At 33.4% G+C, this 22,217-nt stretch overlaps 2 protein-coding genes across 11 annotated transcripts in view; one reads left to right on the top strand and one right to left on the bottom strand.

Moving 5' to 3' along the window:
• The window catches only part of LOC148230641 (uncharacterized), a 35,955-nt gene extending 25,327 nt beyond the window's left edge, over positions 1 to 10,628 (top strand). For 2 of the 7 annotated variants that reach the window (XM_088195435.1, XM_088195437.1), the window contains 2 exons: positions 4,893 to 5,022; positions 9,993 to 10,628. In XM_088195435.1, the coding sequence (XP_088051561.1) occupies positions 10,077 to 10,556 (480 nt within the window). In that variant the 5' untranslated portion in view covers positions 4,893 to 5,022; positions 9,993 to 10,076 and the 3' untranslated portion in view covers positions 10,557 to 10,628. Of the gene's footprint in view, positions 1 to 2,452; positions 2,607 to 2,974; positions 3,137 to 4,892; positions 5,023 to 6,788; positions 7,209 to 9,992 lie in introns of those variants that run through there. The other 5 variants (XM_088195436.1, XM_088195439.1, XM_088195440.1 and 2 more) reach the window with 5 other exon arrangements.
• Positions 10,629 to 14,109: 3,481 nt separating this feature from the next.
• LOC148230640 (uncharacterized) lies at positions 14,110 to 22,217 on the bottom strand. Of its 4 annotated transcripts, none has more exons than XM_088194590.1 (3): positions 17,880 to 18,269; positions 14,958 to 15,434; positions 14,110 to 14,817 (listed from the first exon to the last, which is right to left on the bottom strand). In XM_088194590.1, exons 1-3 carry the CDS (start codon positions 18,249 to 18,251, stop codon positions 14,455 to 14,457), a joined length of 1,212 nt encoding a protein of 403 aa, XP_088050716.1. In that variant the 5' UTR covers positions 18,252 to 18,269; the 3' UTR covers positions 14,110 to 14,454. The 4 variants fall into 4 exon arrangements, with proteins under 4 accessions (XP_088050716.1, XP_088050718.1, XP_088050717.1 ...); XM_088194592.1 differs by lacking the exon at positions 17,880 to 18,269 and adding an exon at positions 17,747 to 17,875; XM_088194591.1 differs by lacking the exon at positions 17,880 to 18,269 and adding an exon at positions 15,913 to 17,494 and having other exon boundaries at positions 14,958 to 15,852.

The raw sequence follows: 22,217 nt of genomic DNA, 5'->3' as shown, positions 1-22,217 counted from the left end.
TATAAAAGGATTAAGAGGTGAAGGATAGTCTACACTCACAGTTGTACGTGATAAGTAAAATAATGTTTAGGTGGAACTCGGTGAGATAATCAAAGTATGAGAAACACTGTCTTAAATTGTTTCTAAATTTAGAGTTACTTGAATTATATTATAAACTAGAAGGGTTCCAAAGGCTGTCAAAGGTTAAAAACCCCTGCCTTAAAGTATAGAAACAATATATTACTCTTGTTACTCCACACCGAGCAAGCATATGATATGATCTAGCTGATTATATATAATTAGGCATTCTCATTGTTTTCTTGGTTTTCTGAATTTTCATTTTCACTTTTTGATTTTTGTAGAGAGATATTCTTGTAGATAGACATTTTGATTTCTGGATAATTTTCTTCACTTCACTTCTCAAATTTTTACAAAAATTAAAATAACTCTTTAAAAAACACATCACGTCATCTAAAGTCAAGCATTCTCGTTCTTTTTTTGTTGAAAAAATTCAATGAATTCTAATGATTTGATGGAGTCGCAAGGGATCTTGGACTTCTTCGAGCTATTAAATAATCTGCGAAAAATTTCTTTCCCTATTTTACATATTTCTGCTTTTGAAGAATAACTAAAGAAATCGTCCTTTTTTGACTGGTGAAAGATTCTGTATTTTCCACTTTTTTATTAAATTTATGACATCAACGTCTGGTTTCTTCGATTATATAATTTATCTTTAGTTGCCCTTTGAAATTTCGAGCTTAGCTCAGAATTGATATTTTCCAATTGTTTTATTGCTTTTGACGTGAATTTTTGATTTCTCAGAAGTGTTAATTGTTTTTTGTCCTCTCATATTGGTCAAAATTCAATTTAGATATGCTTCATTCGATTCTCACTTATTGTAAGTTATAATATTGTTATAAAAAGTCTTAATATGAACGCTAGATAACCGAGCGTTTTCACTGCGATGGCGAAGACACAGTTTTATTGCTTTTGACGTGAATTTTTGACTTCTGCGAAGGGATAATTGTTTTTTGCGTTCTCCTATTGGTTAAAATTTGTTTTAGATATGCTTCAATTAATTCTCATTTATTGTAAGTCTTAATATTGTTATAAATGTCTTAATATGAATGCTAGATAACCGAGCGTTTTCACTACGACAGCATAGTTTTGTAGCCTTTGACGTGGATTTTTTACTTCTGAGAATGGATAATTGTATTTTGTGCTTTCTTATTGCTCAAAATTTGGTTTAGACATGTTTCAATTGGATCTTATTTATTGTAAGCAGTAATATTGTTATAAAAAGTTGCGACAGATAAGGCACGATTTTATTGCTTTTCGAAAATCGAAATATTAAAAAAACGACTACTGGAAAAACATTTAAAAATATTTGTACAAATTTATTTTTAACAAAAGAGATTCTTGATTTGCCATTTTTCTCGAAAAATTCTTGAGAAGGTATATCGGTCTTATGGCCGCAATGGCAACAAGCCATTTAAACCCATTAATTAAATGCAGGCATGGATTCCAGATATTTATCCAGGTATTTGATGTACGCTAGTTGTAAATATCATAATTTGATTGGTTTTTATTTTTTGTTGTAGAGATTTTTGTAATTGAATTGTAATTGATTCAAGACCGTAAGCTTCATAAGATTCCCATGTCGTCTGGACGAAGTACCGTTACACGAAATAGCATGCTTTATCTCTTTCTTCGTTGCGTGCGACACCCCTCCCACTTCTATTTCTAGGGGATCAGCATCAGTTCTGGATTGTTAAATGAATAAATTTGATTAATCTACAATACCACTAACTTTATTCCATAATTTTGCTACTTATGTATCTGATTTTTTTTAATTTTGTGCAGTATTTCAAAGATTTTTTAAATAAATATAATTATTATAGACATTATTAAATGTGTTCCTACTATTGTTGTTTCCAAAAGCAATAAAATATTTGTATTTATTATAAGAAAAGAGCATTATTATATAATAAAAATAAAATGGTCAATATTTCTTTAGAAGCGCAGGGTAACATCCCCACGGTGTATGGCTGAGAGGCAAATAGTAGTGGATTCTAATTAGAATGTAACGGTAAACCGTCGAGCTCGATAGGGAATCTTATGATGCAGACTGGACGGCTGTGTACTCAGCGTACATTTGTAAGTCAGTATTTTTTTTGAATAGGAATACCATTCGTATTTATCGGGGGTAGCCATACATTTTATCATTACGGGCGACCTGCTTTTTAAATTATTAACGGCGGTGTGTTCAGTCATAAGAAAAGTAGTAATTTAAAGCCAAAAATAAATTTAAATTTAAAAAAAAAACAAGATAATACTAATAATTCAATATCAAATTATTTTAATAACATAAATTAATTATTATTTCACACAAACATAAAAATAGTTTATAAATAAAACAATATCTTCTTTTGTTTCTCTCTTTCATTTTCTTTCTTGCGGGCGCGGCGTCTAGGAAGTTACGCGGTTGACGTTTTGGCCGCCCCTGGTATATATTATATAACCAAGATGAACGGCCTAAGGAAACTACCCTGTGGGACTACACCTGGATTTTTTTGCGGTATCGAGAGTTCCTTATCTAGCGAAACAATACAACTTCGAGCTGTCAGGTACGAGTTATTATGTTTATAAGATAATCAGGAGGTTTAAAAGTAAGGGTATCTAAAATGATATCAGCACTCGAAGGGTACCGAAGGCCATTGAAGACCATTGCTTTAGTTTATTCATATCGCGTGTTGGAGCATGCCGTTCGGTTTAGACGAGGCTTTATAATCGGCAATGGTCGACCGAAGCAAATTTCGGCGCTACCAACTTTTGCGCGTCACCCCTTGATTCCGGGAGGGCGATCCTATTGTCGCAGCGCGGATTTAGCGATCGATGACGAGTCGGGCCGGGGAGAGTTTACGCATGCGCGCCTCGCCTAGACCTTCCGGTGCAGCGGTCACGGCGACGCTCGTCAGCTGACCGAATGATCGATGGAGTCGGCGATCGGTGAATTGGGTCACCGAATCGCCTGGCGCGCACACTGTGCGTCCGTACACCGCTACTACGAATTACGCCACGACACGTGCCGCCGCTAACGGCACACCACTTTCGCCGAATGTGCGCTCCCGAGGATTGTATATAAATAAAAATATCGGTAAAACGGTTTGTTTATTAGCAATTAGCAAATTGGGTAAAAAATTCTAGCGGTGATAATTCAAATTCTAGGTGTAATATGAGTTGGATATTTCCCGTTTCATTCTGCACAATATTATTATTACACATATCCGTAGTATTTTTTAAATACTATTTTTTATTTCTTAATACCTTTTATTTATTTATATACAATTATAAACCACTTTTTTTAAGTAGATTCGTTGCAGTCATACTGTTCTGACCAACGCTCACTCGCTGCCGCTCGTTCGCACCTAACCTGTTTAAATTTTAAGTAACTCCAGTTTACATATTTATTGATAAACTTATTGACACGACATAAAATAATTGAAGACCTTATTTGAAGAACAACCATTGTCACCGTTTTTTACAGGAGAGAGTAAAAATTAATTTTCTTCTTTGATTAAAACGAAATATTTTATTAAATAAGTTTTAAATATTAACATTTAATATTAAAACATTATAAATTAATATTAAAAATAATACAATACACACAAAAATAAGATAAAAAAAACAACGTGGACATTGGTCGTTTATCGGGAATTTTTCTACATTGGCTTTCTTTTTTAATATATTTATTTACAATTTGCTCATATATCCGCTTAAGCTTAACATTATTAAATGTATAAAAATAGTATAAAAATAACAGTAACTCCAGTCGAAGGAAATAAGGAAGAGCATTTTCTCCATTCACCAACAGTCTATATGTCGGAACGTCATTATTCACACAATCAGTTTCTGAAACCAGTCATCGTAATTTTTAACTAAAGTTGGCATACAGGCGGGACTTGCCCTGTTTTGGTCCACCAAAATCAGCTGCAGTTCAGATGTTGCATTCACAACAACAGAGAGCCTGAGCCCTCCAGAGGTACCACGCCACATCCCAATTGAACGAATTTTCTGGATACTTTGTTTATAAGTTTCCGATTACACCAAAACTCTTTTTTCAAAACAGCCCGAACTTTTCAAAATATTTTCTCATAAACTTTTTATAGGCCTTTACATATCAATATTGTTATTCATTTTATGTTATCAAATCAAATGAAAAACGATACGCTTAAAAAATCATGTAATAAAATTATGAATGCGATAAGAATTTTATAGTTATTTTGAGATAAAAATTAAATATGGTTCATTGTTAATTCGTTATGCGATAAAATGCATAAAAAATATCGTTATTAGAAATTCACACTATAAACTAAACTAAAATGAAAGGAATATATTTTTATTTCACGTTTTGAGATAAAATATTTTTTTTACAATATTAATTTATTATTTATTTGTATCTCTTAGTAGGATTATTACAAAATAATAATAAAAAAAGACGTTTGAATCAGAAAAAGTATTGATTTTTTTAGTCAGATTTTGTTCTCTAAAAAATTAATATCCTTTATCATTATTCAATATAAATTACAGTAAAATCTAAATATAGCGAAACTCACGGGATCGAATAAAAAAATTCGTTATACTGAAATCAGTTTTGTTACAATGAAAACATTTTGTATGAAAGTTTTTCGGGGATTCTAAAGATTCGTTATGCTGGGAATTTCCTTATTTTGGTATTCGTTACAAAGAGATTTCACTGTATTAGGTAATCCCTTTTTTTAATGAAACTAAAAGAACACTTTTAAATCAATTTTTTAATTTATTTATTTAATATATAATTTCTTTCTTATATATTTTGAATTTTTGATATAATTGCTATTTTAATATTTTCGCTATTATTGATATTTTTGCAGGGCTGTGGAGTCGTTAAAAAAAAACACTACTCGGACTCCGACTCCGATTCCGATATTTACCAACAACACGACTCCACTCCGACTCCGTCTCCGACTCCGACTCCGACTCAAAAAAGTTTAATTTTATCAGGTATTTTTGGTGTTCTTCTACACGTTTAATATTCATACGCTATACACATTCATTATTACGCAATTAAAATTTCATAAATGTCAAAATTTAAAAAAATGCATTTTATATAAAAAATGGTCGGGGTCGCTCATTTTTCACGACTCCGACTCCGACTCCAACTCCGGCCAAAACACCACGACTCCACGACTCCAACTCCGACTCCGACTCCACAGCCCTGTATTTTTGTATTATAATTTCTTAATTTATTATCTCTAATTATATATTATCCTTACCCAAAAAATTGTTTTTGGCAATTATAATGTATTTTATTTTAAATTATTCACAATTTATCATTTATATTGTACATCTACTATGCAAACAAAAATAAAAAATATATATATATATATATATATATATATATATATATATATATATATATATATATATATATATATATATATATATATATATATATATATATATATATATATATATATATATATATATATATATATATATATATTACTTTTAAAATAAAATAAAAAATAGTTGATATATATATATATTACCTTTCTTATGCATTTGATTATCTATTTCTGGTTATTTTACCATAAATACTATATTTATAAGCAATAAAATTAGTTTTTTTTTGCATAACTTTAAACAAATATTTACATATTTCTTTTTTTAAATAAAAATTTAAATTAAATTAACTATCTGAATTTATTGTGGACGTTTAAAACCGGTAAAACGGTTTTTGGTTTGTAAAAAACAAAAAACTGTTTTTTTTGGACAGTTTTTTAGAAGCCCTAATTCAGGACTATTCGTTTCTTAATTTCACCTTCGAATTTTTAAACCATCTTTGACATTTATTGCTATCTTATGAATCTCCTACCACTTCAACAGTGATTTTAGTGGTCGTAGTTGCATAATTTGTTTTAATAAATTCTAATAACATGCGATTTCGAATAAATTGTTTACGTGGTGAAAATTTTGCCTTCGTAAATTTTGCGGCCGTTGTTTTTAAATACCGGAATGTTGAGTCAAGATGTGCACCACACAGATTTAACAAAAAAAGTACTCGGGGTATTAACTGACTTTTAAAATTTAAATTATAAAAATTGACATTTATTTCGGGATTACCGAATTATTTTAATAACATTAATTTTTATTATTTATTCGCAGTTAAAGATGCGCATTATTAGACCTAAAAAAATCGTTATGCATAAAAAGATTCCACCAGTTCCATACTGCTTACTAATGCCGTATTATTTAGTAGATTAAAAATGTGACATGAATTTCATTCACGCAACCCAAACACAAAATATTTATTAAAATTCCAGACATTTTATCTTTAGAATTACTAATCTACTTTCATTATATATTTTATTAAATTCCTTCTAGTTAAAATAATGAATCATTACATAGCGCTTAATGTGCAAAACGAAATTAAGCACGAATCATTAATTATTATTACATGTCAATATTTTTGCTATCTATGCTTGTATCAATAATATTTGTTTTATCAAACGTTATGCAACATTGATTGCGGTAGTTTCAATATACTAAATAGATAACTGCCTGTTGGTTAATGATAACAATTGAAGAATGCTGATAGATAAGATAATGTAAATCAATAGAGGTTTTTGTACATAGTTATTACTCATTGTTATATGTATTATTATGTAAATGCTTATTTTACTTCGTGTGAACGCGCCACACTAAACATCTGCTCGCGCGTGAGCCGGCCTTTATTCCCCCACCACTGACCATACAGGCAACTAAACGGATTTTAGTCGAGTTTGTTAGTCGCGAGGCACGGTCGCGCATCTTGTGCTCCGTAAATTGCAAAATTTCTCGCGATGGCGCTAGCAAGGTGGTCTGAAGACGTCACGTTCAAGTTCGTTTCCGAATACATCAAACATGATTGCCTTTGGGACCAAAGACATGTACTGTACAAAATAAAAGAGGCTCGCAGTGCATCCTATAAAGAGATCATGGAAGTAATGGGAATTGAGGGTTTCGAGGAGAAGAAAGTAGTCAAAAAAATAAGAAACATCCGATCTACATATTCTCAAGAACTTAAAAAGATCAAAGAGTTGAGAGAGGTGGGAACGATGTATATACCATCATTAAAATGGTTTAAAACTATGCACAACGCTCTGAAGAACACAATTATACAAGATCCGAATTCCGTTATAGATGTGGTAAGCTTAAAATATTCTCGCTGCACTGCTTCATTTAATGCATGACTTAAAAACCTTACCGCTTAAAAAGTATATTTTCAATCGGTCATACATTAGTTACACGTATTTTTTTTTTGAATCGTTACATCCCCTCACCTTTTAACAGTTCGATTAAATGCACCTTAGTATTGTACTGTAAAAAGTGGGTTAAAAGTTTTCGTTTCGGAAGGGAATGTTATCATTGCGTGAAATGATCGTAGTTTAAATATTAGAAGTACATATTCCAAGACTACCAAAATTTTAGAGCGGCTGTTTCCTCGGCCTTCCTAGAGTTGTTACCCCGCTATACTTCGTGTGCCTGATGAATATGTTTATGTACACTTCGAGATAGAGGAGGTGCTTAGCTTTTTGTTACTCGACAGGCTGGTTGTTATTGTCTTTAACTTTTCTTATAAAAATGTTCATAATTTAACCTTTACCGGATATTTTTTTTTCTTATTGAATCCACTGCGGTTCAATTTATTTAATCACAAAAATTAGGCTTTTTACCTATTATTTATATATCATTTAGTTAGGGTATACCTGTACTCGTTCAAGATGTTGGGATCACTACCTGGAAAAAAAACACCCATGAATGCAATGACAAAAGAACGAATGTTTCGCTATTGTAATTCACACAACACCAATAGTTCTCAACATAGTTTTAATCGCACAGAATTTATTGTTGTTTTTATTATAAGTTTAATATATGAAACACTAAATATATTTATGTTTGTATTTTACAATTATTTACATATGTATATACTTGATGTTTGGTTACATTTGTCCATCGTATGATATTTCTCGAAGCGATCTTCCATATGAAGATATGATTTTGAATTGCATTTTTAAACATTTCCTTTGTTTTTCTTTCACCAAAAACCCACTGCGATGGCGCCGACGCGATTTTGTTGCTTTTGACGTGAATTTATAACGTCTGCGAAGTGATAATTGTTTTTGAGCCCTCCTATTGACCAAAATTCGATTTGAATATATTTTAACCAATACTCTTATATCAGAAGTCCGAAGTAATATCGGTAACGATAGCTATAATATTTTTAAAACATAGTGTAATATCGAAGTGCAGACAAACTATGGATCAATATGTGAGATGCGATATCTGTCTGTACTTCTTTTCCAGTTTATTTAGGACTTGACCTAATAAAAGTTCTTAAACTATATTTAGTTTTAGAACTTTCATTAGGCTAGGTCTGGGTTTGAGCAGAAAATGGACTTCACTAGTGAAAATATAACTTCACTGAAATATATACATTCACTGTAACATTTATACATCGCATGTGAATAAATAATGAAAAAGTTGAAATTATGTAATATTACTAGCACCTTCCAGATAAATAATATTTTCACTGGTAAAAATATATATATCTACCGGTGAAATTGTATTTCGATATAATGTCACTGAAATGACGTATTTTAAATAATAAATAGATTTTTTGAGGGATAGGGAGAAAAAGTTGGTTTAGATATGCTTCATTCGATTCACACTTATTATAAGTGGTAATATTGTTATAAAAATGTCTTAACATGAACGCTAGATAACCGAGTGTTTCCACTGTTACAGTTATGGCACGACTTTATTGATTTTGACGTAGATTCCAAACAGGGACGTCACTGGGGGGGAGCAGATAGGGACATTTGCACCCATCATTATCTAGAGCTCAAAACTTCAAATTAATACTCTGGATCGAATTTAACATAGTCAGTCATAAAAATGTGACTCAAAATATTTTGTTAAAACATGACTAAAATTATTCAATAAAAAAACATTATCAGGTTAACTAATGATACTGACCGATTTTAGTGTCAAAAACGTGTGACTTTTCAGTCAATGAGCTTATTGTTTTTATCTTGTATATATTTATTTCTGTGTCAGTGTTCTGGCTGCCGCTCGAATTGAAGCGTTCGTGAAAAGCCTTTTTATATGATTCATGGCTACAACCAATTAGGTTGAATGGGTTATCCACTCCCTTAAATATGCTCTTAGACGAAAACTTGATTCTGTCAGCAGCAAATATTGTTCGGAATTCTTAGGAGTGGCAAGCCATAATGACTTATTGGCCATAAGTACCTACATTGTCTGTTGCTATGGACGTGTCCTTTCTATACGTCTGAATGAGAACAACGTGTATTGTTTTTGCGTGACAATGTCATTGAAACATTTAACATGCTTTATTATGTAAGGTCTCCCAGACATATATTGTTGATAAAGCTGGCAGGTGCGCCTTTAGATTATTGTTTGTATTATATCGTTTATATTTTGAAAGTCTGTAAAATATTAGTGTATAATTATTTTGATAAATAATGTACATATCTAAAACTTTTAATAATGACATATTTTCTCAATTTCTCTTCTATAAATTATTTTCATTTATTTATTTATTGTATATGTTCCGTTGCAACATGACAGGCATTAGACCAATAACGAGTTACATACAATAGCGAGACACCTAATTGAAATTAGTGATCTGCTTCATTAATTATAAATTATTATTATATATGTCACTATGCTCAACCTAGCTCGATTTTATTTTAATTATTCGTCACAATATTCTTCCGTGAGATTAGGTAAATCTAAGAAAACCTAATCTGTGATGATCGTACGGAAATATAATAATGTAATAATCACTGCTAGACTCGATAGAAAATGACTTAAAATGCAGTTAAAATTTAGCGTACATATTTGTAAATCGACATATTTTATTTTCATGTCAATTGTTTATTAATAATATTATTATTATGTTTCAGGATTACAATGAAGATAGTATTGCTGTTGATGAACAGCCTCAACAAATAGGAGAGACTAGCATATCTGTAGATGCAGGGACTTCCATGGACACAACTGAACCTAAAATTTCTTCTTTCCTCAAGAGTAATATCACTCCTGCAGAAGTTAAATTGCCAGTGGGTCAGAAAACTACTAAATATGCCAAGAAAAGAAAAGTTCAAGATCTTGAAGACGTGTTGAATAACTTAAGAGCGATTAGCGCGTCTGTAAACAATCCTAATTATATAGACGATAATGAATTCGAAATATTTGGACGCCACATAGGGGCTCAACTTAGAAATATGCCTTTGTATTTAGCTCTGCAGGCTCAGCAGTATATTCAAACGTATTTGAGTCAACTAAGACTAGATAATTTGGAGACGATCGACACATCTCAAGGAGTACAGAAAATTAATAAAATAGAAGTGGCAGATATGTGTTTTTCTCCCTCGGCGTCTTCGGAGATGGAATACGATCAGAGCAACGAATCCGATTCGGAAATTGACTGCAAAGACAATATAATACTGCTTAATGACGCAGAATAAATAAGACATTGTGACGATTATATTTTAACTTGTAACTCATTTATAAAAAAATAAATAAATAAAAAATTTAAATAATTCTTGTAATTATTCAGTAGTATTTAGTAAGCCATTATCAAGCCGCACGTTGAGAATTGTTTTATTATCTAAAAATACGACAGTAAATGAATAGAAATTACAATAATATTTTGGATCATCTAAAATAAAGGGGAGGGGAAAGTCCAATATCCAGTAAATTAAATAAGAACATAAAAAGTTCAGAGCGAAAAAAGTTTTTATATACACACAAATATGTTGTTTATGTACATAGGTCACTCTTAAACCTTTTAGGTGTTACTGTTTTGTTCGATAGTTGCTTTCTACTAAGCAATTATGTAGGAACCCTTAAAATATATTTCTCATATTCTACTATTTAAGATAAACTGGTATATGTATACTTTTAAATAATTTATTAAAAACTTTAAAATAAAATATGATAAAAAATTAATTACATGAAATAAAAAAGCAGACAAAATTATTTAGAATCTCATTAAGAAACTGTATAATTTCATTTTAGGTTTTGGAGAAATGATGCTTGGGTGATGTTTGCTTTGAAATACGTTTTGCATTCTGCCGATTTCTATGCGTAATTTATTTTTATCGGAGCGGGTGTTTAGATCACCAAAACAAAGATAAATCCAGCGGCCGGTTAGAGTAATAGAAAGTCGGGAAAAAATAGTTGGTCATTCAAATACTTTCGATCTTCCGAGAAAGTGTGCATATTTTCAAACATCTGGCACAAACACATTCGGAAAGGTTTCTTATCTGAGTACCTTATTTTAATACTTGAGCAAAAATAAGGCGAGTTCGAGTGTTAAAAAATTGTAAGCATTTTTTGTCATTCCCAGACTATTAAAATCATTCAAGAAGTATGCATATTAGACGTAATATAATACTATTTACAAGGAGTGATACATTCTTTCTTTGTCTTTGCATTATTGGGTGGTTTTTTTCAGGTAGTGCTCCCAACACCTAAACCGGGTGCAGAACCAATTGCTTTGATTCAATAAATTGCAGCGCAGAGGATTTAATAAAAAAATATTGGATTGCAAAGGGTTAATAATGGAAACATAAAAATAAAACAAGCTCAGTTCAGAAATTGAAAAATAATTATAACTCATGCAGTTCTCGCCTTTGTTCACTGTTGTCTTTATTAAATTCTCAAAGACCTTTATGTATTCTAAACACAGTAGGTAAGTAGGAAGTTCTCAGCTCTTCTCAGGACTCACTGTTCGCATGTTTAGTCAACGTATGGAGCCTCCTTTATAATAGACGAGCATGCAGCGGCACATCCAATGAGGTCATTTAGCGTGCAGAGGGGCCGCCGGCGAGGGGTGCGAAGGGTGTGTCTGTGGCGCTAGCGGGTCGATAGCGCAGTCGGGGGGAGCGCGACAGGGTGGGCGCCTGGGGGCGTCGCTAGTGGCGTAGGCCGAGGGCGACGCCGCTCGATACAGCCGCCGGCCCGGAAATGTGGAATGTGCCCGACGTGCTCGCCAGATATTGATCCCGAGAGCCGACCCTAGGGTCCCGCGGGTATGCGCCGCCTGTTCGTTTCCCGTTAATTCCACTCGCGGGCAGCCGCCAGTGAAGAGCGCATTCCTCGGTGAGGTGAAGGACCATATCCGATTAGAATGAGATACAGTGTGATTGTGATATAAAAACACAAAGAAGGTCTTTTGTACATTTAATAATATACTAAGAAATATAAAAAAAAACGATCACTAACTGGCCAACTTTTGCCCTTCCCCCTGGAAAAATCTGAAATGACGTCCCAGATTCTAAACCACAAATTCTTGGGTTATCCCTCAAAAAAAATCTGAAAAACAGTGTTGAATCGATCCCGAAAATATTTTTTTAAATATATCATTTGAGTGAAATCATATCGGAATACATTTTCACCGGTAGATATGTATTTACCAGTGAAACTATAATTTATCTGGCAGGTGCTAGGAAAGTTATATGATTTCAAATTTCTTATAAATATTAATATATACATTTACGTACTTATCATTATTTATTTACATGCGATGTATAAATGTTACAGTGAATGTGTATTTTTTAGTAAAATTGTATTTTCACTAGTGAAGTCCGATTTTCACCAGTAGATACATATTTCTACTAGCGATAATACAGTTTATCTGATAGACGTTAGTGAAATTATATGATGCTCTAAAATTTCTATGAAACTCAAATTGACAGTTGAGAAACGTTCGTTTTCTGTTCAAACCCAAATCTAACCTATACGAATTAACCAAATCCAACTATACCTAATAAAAGTTTTAAAACTAATTATAGATTTCGGAACTTTTGATAGATCAAGTCTAAAATACAAACAGTCAACTTATATCTAAGTGCAGACAGACGTCACATCTCGCATATTGCCCCATGTTTGTCTGCACTTCGATGTTATACTATGTTTTAAAAATATTTTATTGCTCTTGACGTGAATTTTTGCCTTCTGAGAAGTGATGATTGTTTTTTGCGCTCTCCTATTGGTTTAGATAGGCTTCATAAATATCTTTTCTAAGCGTTTCAACTGCGACGGCACGATTTTATTGTTTTTGCCGTGGATTTTAAACAGGGAAAAATGTAATTTAATGAAATACTATGAATCTTAATAAAATGGAAATACTAAAAAAACGATCACTTACTGGCCAAATTTTGCCCCCCCCCCCCCTTCTGGAAAATTTTGAAATGACGTTCCTGGTTTCTTGGCTTACGTCATCTACCTGGCTAATTATTATTTTTTTATTTATAAATATAAACGTGAACATTATAGCATTAGTTTATTTTATTTAGCTAATGAAATATGTCAAAATTTAATTTTAATTATAGTTTAAATTATTTTTATTGCTTTCGCGGTATTTACTTTTGGTAATCGGATGGTGACGGGCGACAATTAGACACAGATTGAAGAGAAAACAATATTTTCACTTCGATCGTCACATTTGTAACAACCAAGCCGTCATGTTAAGTCGCCCAGAGTTCTTGAGTCATCGATCTGAGTTATCTTCTTGCTGATTTTGCAACCACAAAATGTCGGAAAATTTGTGTGAAATGTGATTATAATAATAATTATATTATTTTCGGCGTAGTGTTTTGAGATTGTGTAGTACGTTAGCTTGTGTGTGGTATCCGAATATCTATTTCATGAAATCTCTGAAAATCAACTATAAAAAAGAATAATATACTTTTGTGGTCTTCGATAATTTTGAAGAACGGATTGTACTCTTGTATTTTGAACTTTGTAGCTGAACCAGGTCTGACGTGAAGTGAGAAGCAGCTGCTTTCTCGGTCTTCTTAGAGTCATCCTAGTCAATCTACAGAAATGAAATAGTATGTTATTGTACGTTACCTGTTTTTTAACGGTCATAATTCAAATAAATGGATATTTGGCAACTCCATTATTTGGAACCGACAGTTTCTTTTAAAAAGGCAGAGCCCCGGCGGTAGATCCTCCCCGGAGTTGTGGCCTCAGATATTTGGGATTATTTTAACATGAATTTAAGCAACAAAATAAAAACAAATTATTTATTTAGCACTATTAAAAATAATAGGAACAATAAATGTAATATAACGACAACGCACATATTAGCGCACGTATAACAAACCCAGATTCATTTATAAAACAAATATCACAAAATTTTGAACAAAAGACAAAGGATGATCAATGGAAACGCGAGAGGACTAAAACTCTACGTTTAGGTTATTATAATATATTATATTATACCACATGTTGTACGTACGCCAAAATTAACACTTTCACTTTTCTTGTGACTAATATTCGAAGCTTCGTTTCACTTATGTCATAAATTTTTAGAAAACATTATAAAAAAGAGTCCAAAAATCAACAGAAGCGATGTCATGTGTTCTGCTCGCTTCCAAGGCATTTGAGTCTTTCTTCGGTGACCACGTTGAGGATGCTCATTTGTAGCCGAAGAGCATTCTCCAGAGGCATACTGTTTAGCTGCATAGCGACTCCTTTACAGAACAGGTCGAATTCGTTGTCTGGCTGAGAAGTGGATTTCATTTTAAGCCTTTTTAACTTTTCTAATTTACGAAAGTGCGATCGTTTTCTTCTTGCTGGCGCCTCTTCCCCCGAATGATCTTCATGACCTTCCTCTGGCATCTCCATAGTTTCTTGTTTCACTGTGATTTGGGAGGTAAACTCCATTTCTCTAGCTGGTTCTTCCTCCATCTTCTGCTCCAACGCATCCTCACCATTCTGAAAACAAACCAAATCTAAGCACGATATCTAAAAATCAGTCTAAAAATGAAACTCGTGGATAAGGAAAGATTAGGGTTTTTCATTATTTTTATTAATTATATAAATTAGTCATCTAAAGATGTGCCGTGATGACTTACTGCACACTCCAACTGATGTGATGCTTGTGATACACAATTTTCAATCACTGCAATAGGATCTTCTTGCGGTGCTGCTACAGAGCTCGAAAGCCACTTTTGAACGTTGGAATTCATGTGAAGATTTCCAAGTTCACCTTCCAGTAAAATATCCATGACAAGCTTTTCCGCATAAATTCTTTGACTGCCCGATAGCTTCTTTATCTTGATCGACCATAATTTGGCAAGACTGTCGATTTCCTCTTCCGCGTCGATTCTTTCGCTCTCTAAATAGCTTCTTCCGTTTTCTATAAATTCTCTTTCGCTCTCTAAGAAGTCTCTATCGTTCTCTATGAAGTCTCTTTCGTTCTCTATGCAGTCTCTATTGTTCGACGTGAAGTCGTCGGTGTTCGGTTGGGGCACTGTTGACATTTCCACTTGGCAGTTTTCAGATGGTATTTTGTATCTAGTTCGCTTGTTTGGCACGACATATTTTTGATCCTGCAAATTTGTTTTCATTTCAGATTGTAGAGTAACTTTGGTCTTTATAAAATTTACAATCCTGCCTTATTTTGCCATTTAATCCGTATACATATTTTAAAAATAAGTACGTTTGGAAAACTGAAGACAGTGGTTCAAAAATATTTTAATTATACAGTGTTACTATCCTTTTCCCAAATTTGATTAATTTAAAGCTAATTTGTAGAAATAATGGCTATACGTATTTCCTTAAACTTTACCACCAACTCTCAAAGAAAAATCACGAGTTTCGTCGCGTTGCGTAGATTAACATAATATAAACTTTTATAAAAAACGGGCTGGGGGAGTAGTTTGTGATTAAAATTATTTAAGACTTCACTACATTTTTAAAAATATCCGTTAGAAAATGACTCAAAATCCCCATTTTTTCTTGTTTTTTCTAGGATTCTATTTCTTTGGTAATTCGATAGCCAATTAACAAATTACCCTTTCTTCATACCAAGTAAGAAGAAAAACAGAAATATATGCACATCTTTTGAGATAAGGGATAAACAATAGCAAAGAGATCATTTCGACCGTTTAGATTCGTGATAAAGCGTCGTTTCATAAGCCTCTTGCAGAAATGATCCTCAAAAAACGATTCTTCATCAAAATAATTTTACAAGTAACTCGAAAGCCCATAAAATATCTTTTCAAATAGTGAGTGCATATAAAAATGAGGATGTAGATTAAGAATAACCGTTCACGTGCACTTGAGATGTGAATAGAAAAATATGATAACTAAAATAATATATCAAATTGACCTAGAGCCAGAACTAGAGCTATAACCCCCCCCCCCCTTTTTTTTTAATAACTTAACTTAAAATAGGTTTTTAGAAATGGGATGATTTTTGTAAGATGATTTTTCTATAAAAAACGCTTGTCGATTTTCGTATATATAAGACAAAATCATTTGGCATTATAAGGGTTAAGTGAGTATTAAACTACCTCCCCCTCCTTCTTGCATTTTAAGTACGTATAAAAACTAAAAACTCAAATACGGCGCTGTGCTCACGCGCGACCAAAGGCGTATAATGAAAGTTATAATATTTTTTCTTTAAAAACTTTTCTTTAACCCTTTGACAGCAGATGACACCCATACAAATCATAAATGCATTGGGAACCTAAATGTGTCATAAACTTTTGAGTTTTGTAATGCTTTTTTTGTATAATCTATGGTTGAAAAATAGTGTTTTTAAACCATAATAATAATGAAATAATATTTAAATAACTTTTGGCATAAATAGTTGCTCCCCCACATATTCGCAAATTTTGAAATAGTGCTGAAAAATATCAGCTGCGGTAAAAGGGTTAAGAATCGAGTATTTGTTTGATTAGCAAGCTTTTAAAAAATATTTTTTTGCTGTACCTCCTCCCTCCCCTCCTTGCGCCTCAAGAATGGTGCAAACTAATCACGCGCAACTAACGGCGGGTTGAACGAATTTTTTTGGAAATCGTCCAATTTTTTAAGAAATTCATATGCTACATTAGGCTGCGTAGCGAAAAAAGTATAACTTATATTATGAAGACTATTATTTATTGTTGACCCCCCCCCCCTTATTTTCCTGACAATAGTGCAATAACTATATAAACTCTATTTTATTCAGATAAATATAAGTTTGTAAAATATAAAAACAAATATGTTTCTTTGTAAAATGTGCCTGTGCCCCTTCTTGTGCCTCAAGAACGGTTCAAACTAAAAACTCGAGTGCGGCGTTGCGCTCACGCGCGACCAACGAATTTTTTTTAAAATTATTTAATTTTCTTTGTCACTTATATTTTAAGGACTATTATTTATTTTTGCTCCCCCCCCCCTTTTTTCTTCATGACATTTTAATCAGATAAATATAGGTTTGTAGACCTTTTACTAAAGCAGTGTTCGGCAAAATATTAGGGACTGGCAACTATTTTACCCTCGCACCCATAAGTATTCTCTTTTAGGCTCATTGATTATGTTGAAACTAATTCTTATTGCAAATTTTTATTTTTCAAGGAACCCTTCAAAAACTAATCTAGATTTGTATATTTTTTATTTGATTCTCTTAGTCGAACCACTGTCTTGAAATATATGTATATATATATATATGAGAAAAAATATTTTGGTTTAACGGTAAATTTTTGTTTTGTGGCAAAGTAAGGCAGAATCGGACTGTAAGATTCTCGTCGGACGATGCGAGTCAAGTTTTGGAGTCCATCTCTTTTGGCGGACCGGTTTTTGGCGCGTGGTTTTTTCCATCTCGCTGAAGTTCCGCGGGTCCACTCTTTAGCGAATTTCGCTGCCATTATAAACGTACTATCTAGCAGCAGCAGCGCTCGACCTTGTACCGCCTGGACGGCAAACTCGCAAAACAGCCGGCACACTTAGCAAAACATACAAACAAAACACACTCGCACCGTCCGGAGCAACAACACAATCGCACTACTCACGTCCGCCGAGTTGTGTTTGTTCGCGTCACAGTCTTCCTCCTCCAAAAACTTCAACTCGTCATAATACCACAGAGAAGGCTTGTAGACGTCGTCGCCCACGTAACCGTCCTCTATGCTCTGTTTGATCTTTTTCGTCTCCCTCCTGTAGCACGTCCTCAAAATGTTGATCTTCTTTTTGACTTCCTCTATAGTAGCGTACGGACTATAGAACTTGTATCTGTACAGCAGTTGTCCATATCCGCAACTTCGCTTGATTCTATCCGCGTATTCGGCCGACTTCATCCGCCACGTGGCCGGTATATCGCGGTATATGTTGATAAAGTGCAAGATGAGTTCTCTTTCGCTGAGCGAATTCTGCGGTGCGTCTTCCATAGCGTCCGAGCCAACACTGGCGGCGTGCTTGACAAGCGCGGTGCTCGACTTGCAAAAGCGTACGATATTTTTGTCGACAAAAAAATATTTTGTCGACAAAAAAGTCGGCAAAAACATAGCAGCGAATCGCATTATTATGCGAGCGATAAAGATTCGCGTATCTCTGCGCGCGCGCTATAAATAAAAAAACACAGCATGTTTTGTATAGGTTTATCGCTGTGTAATTAAAAAATGCGGCGAGTGATAATTTCAATCAAAACATACGGAGTTAAATAAATAACTACACGGGCTTACATGAATCTATTTATAGACTGTCAATTTGGCCATGCATTGTTTTGTTGTAACCATATTATCAATGCACCGTGACGTCATGTTCAAATATTCATTGGGGTTATGATTATTGACGTCACGTGTTTTAATGATTGTGTCCTCTATTTCCGTTACTTTGTATCCTTGATGTTGTATTTAGTAATGTATATATGAGACCTGAGCGGAAATTTGATATAATACGTTGTAATCAAAATTAATATTACATGGGTCAGAATTTATACTAAAAGGTCAGATTACATCGGTCAGAATATAAGCAGCTATAATAAATATTAAATGGTCAGAATTTATATTAAATGGTGAAAATTGCGAGCGAATTATTTTATAATATATTTTTAAAATAAATATTTTATTACTCATTTATATTTATAAATGTTATATAATTTTTTTATTTTATAAATCAGACAGCTGTCAATAATCACGCGTGTTCAAAGTGTCAAATGCAGGGACGTCGTTTCAACTTTTTCCAGGGAGGGAGGGAGGGGGGAATTGGTTAGTCGGTGGTCGTTTTTTGTAATATTTCGATTTCATTCATATTTAAAGTATGTTTTTTTTAAATGACATGCATTTTTCTGGACAAATTCAAATCCACGTCAAAAGCAAAAAATCGTGCCGACGCTGCTCCAGTGAAAATCCTCGAATTTGGCGCTCGCTTTTTATTAAGATTTTTTAAACAATATTACGACTTAAAATAAGTAAGAATTGAAGGAAGCATATCTAAACTGAATTATTACAAACCGGAGTGCGCATAAAATAATTATCCTTTCTCAGAAGTCAAAAATCCACGTCAAAAGCAATAAAATCGTGCCATCGCGGTGAAAACCCTCGATTATCAAGCGTTTATATTAAGATATGAGAGAGCACGAAAAAAAATATCATTTCTCAGCTAACGTAACGCTCGGTAACGAGCGTTCCCGCTGCGACGGCGCCGTCACGATTTTATTGCTTTTGACGTGAAGTTTTGAATTCTGAGAAGTGATAATTGTTTTTGCGCCTTCCTATTGACCAAAATTCGATTTGAATATGTACTTTGACCAACACCCTTATATCAAAAGTTCGTAGTAATATCGTTAAGGACAGTTATCATTTTTAAAACATTGTATTAAAACAGTGTAATATTCAAGTGCAGACAAACTATGGAGCAATATGCGAGACGCGACATTTGTCTGTACTTCTTCTTCCGCTGAGAGAAATAACCTTAAGATAAATATTTTGGCCTTGATCTAATGAAAGTTCTAGAGCGATAATTAGTTTTAGAACATTTATTAGGTAAAGTTTGGGTTTGAACAGAAGATGGACATTTTGCAACTGTCAAATACAGTTTCATTGACATTTTAGAACAGCGTTTAATTTCAATGATGCCTATGAGTTAAATATATTTAGCATGAATACAATTTTGACCGAGATTTGATTTTTATTCTGACCTAAAGTTAATGTAAATTCTGACTATTTAATTTGTTGCCATTTTAAAACGGTTCGCATGCTATATTTTCAGATATTTCACACCCGCACAAAACCATTCATTCAATGAAAAATTCTCACTGCATGGCCAATAATACAATAAAGTAGTTTTAATAAAAAAAAATATAAAAAATTAAACCGCTCTGCGCCAACAGTCACACCTCTTTATTTTATATGATTAAAAAAAAATTGCGCTGCGCGGCCATACGTTTTTGGAATAAAATAACAGCTTAAAATACTTTTTGGGACTGGAGAAAGTTGAATTAAAAAAAATAATGAATAATTAATACTAAGCTTCCGATGTCGGGTTTTGTTCGTTTATAAAAACCGAGTTAAATCCTAGTTTTTTTTTTTATAAATTTGTAATATTCCAAATCCAGTTTTTAATTATATTGCATCTTACGATTATCACATTTTCATAAAATGAAGAGGTAACCCCCTCATGCTTTTGAACGAGATAAACTCGCGCGCGGCATATGTGTCTATTTACACCAACCCGAGAGACGCTCGCGTGTTTCATCTTACATACGCATTCATACGATAAACAAACGAAACACCGCAGCTTTAGTTTTAAATATAAGTGATTGCTAAGCCAAATCAGCTGGGAGCTATATTTATTTACTAAGCATTCTACTATTTAATAATTATATTACGTAAAGCGCGAGGTTTGAGCGCAAAGTGTGACTTTATGAGCGTGAAACAGTGTCCGTAAATTAATGTATTATTAAGAAAGCACAGATAAGTATTTTGGCGCGTAAGGCAAATGTTTGAAATATTTTACTCATCAACTGTAATTTTATTTAATGAAAATTAGCTGCGCAGTGAAAATACTGTTGTACAGATTATCAAAATGATGCGGTTAATATGCGTTTATATTAAATATAGATTGACTTTTGTATACATCGATATTATGTCAGAATTAACATTGTTACTTTTTTCAAAAAGAAGATTTGCAAATTGTGTACACGCATATTGATTATGCAAATGTTTAAATTGCGGAGCATAGGTAAAAAAAAGGGAAGCTGCGGGGAGAATACCGCAATGAGCAATTTAATAAAATAACTCGATGTATATGTTACAGTAGATGTTTGTTACCAGTGAAATTATATTTTTACTGGCGTTTCAGTGAAATTATATCGGAATAAATTTTCCCCGGTATATAATTTAACTGATAGGCACTAATGAAATTATTTGCCGCTCTAAAATATTTATGAAACGTCCGTTTGCTGTTCAAAACCAAACCAAACCCAACTTGACCTAATGAAAGGCCCAAAACTAACTGTTTGGTTTATTTACTTTAAATATTGCAGTATTTTATTGAACGATGTGACGTCACAATTCTGTGAATATCTGATCATGTGGAAATACCGTATCATCTGTTCAATTTTACTGATACTGAGCAGTAAAATTGTAAATCAATCGTTTGATACATTTTAACTGAGTTATCAGCATTTTCGAATCACCAGAATTAAGATCAGCTGCAATTATTGAACTGATTGAAATAAAATCTTTGTATTTTGAAACAACAAATACAAAAACGTAATACGAATTTCACAAAAAATGTGACGCACACCTGTTTTTAAGATAAACGTTGAACGATAATAAAGGGCGGGTCTTTTCAACATATTGTTTCGTTCAACGAACGAATTCTGAAAATTTCTATCAAATACTGTTATCAAACTGAAATATCAACAATTTCATGGTCATGAAATTGTATCCGCAATAGTACAACAGTAAGTAGTATAATCTAAGGATAAACAATATTAGCATGAACCTCAACGAAGATGGTCTGGTGCACGTGGTTCTTGAGGAAGTCGTCTATGACGGGGAACCACATGAGTGACGGTGTGTACACGGCATAGTCCTTGCGCAGCTTCGAGTAATAGATCCTTTTTAGTTCTTGGCAGTAGTGCGACCTGAGGTTCTTGATCTTGATCTTGCAGGTAGTCGCGTTGAAGCCCTTGATGCCCATCTCTTCCACCAAAGTGGCCAGCGCCTGGCCGCGAAGGTCCCTGCACTTATAGCCGGGGTGAGCAGTGTCCCACAAGCAGGGTCGCTCCCTATAGAGTAGGATGAACTTGACCGTCATCTCGTCCGTCCATCTGTTGCCTGCGGCGTGGTGCGACATGAAGCTCGTCGTCTCGCGCGCGCACCAGTCCTCGAGGCCACGACTCGACT

The sequence above is a fragment of the Plectrocnemia conspersa genome, unplaced genomic scaffold (assembly GCF_051122295.1).
Source record: "Plectrocnemia conspersa isolate PC_06_02 unplaced genomic scaffold, ASM5112229v1 ptg000010l, whole genome shotgun sequence".
NCBI lineage: Eukaryota > Metazoa > Arthropoda > Insecta > Trichoptera > Polycentropodidae > Plectrocnemia > Plectrocnemia conspersa.
This window is presented reverse-complemented; position numbering and strand designations above follow the sequence as displayed.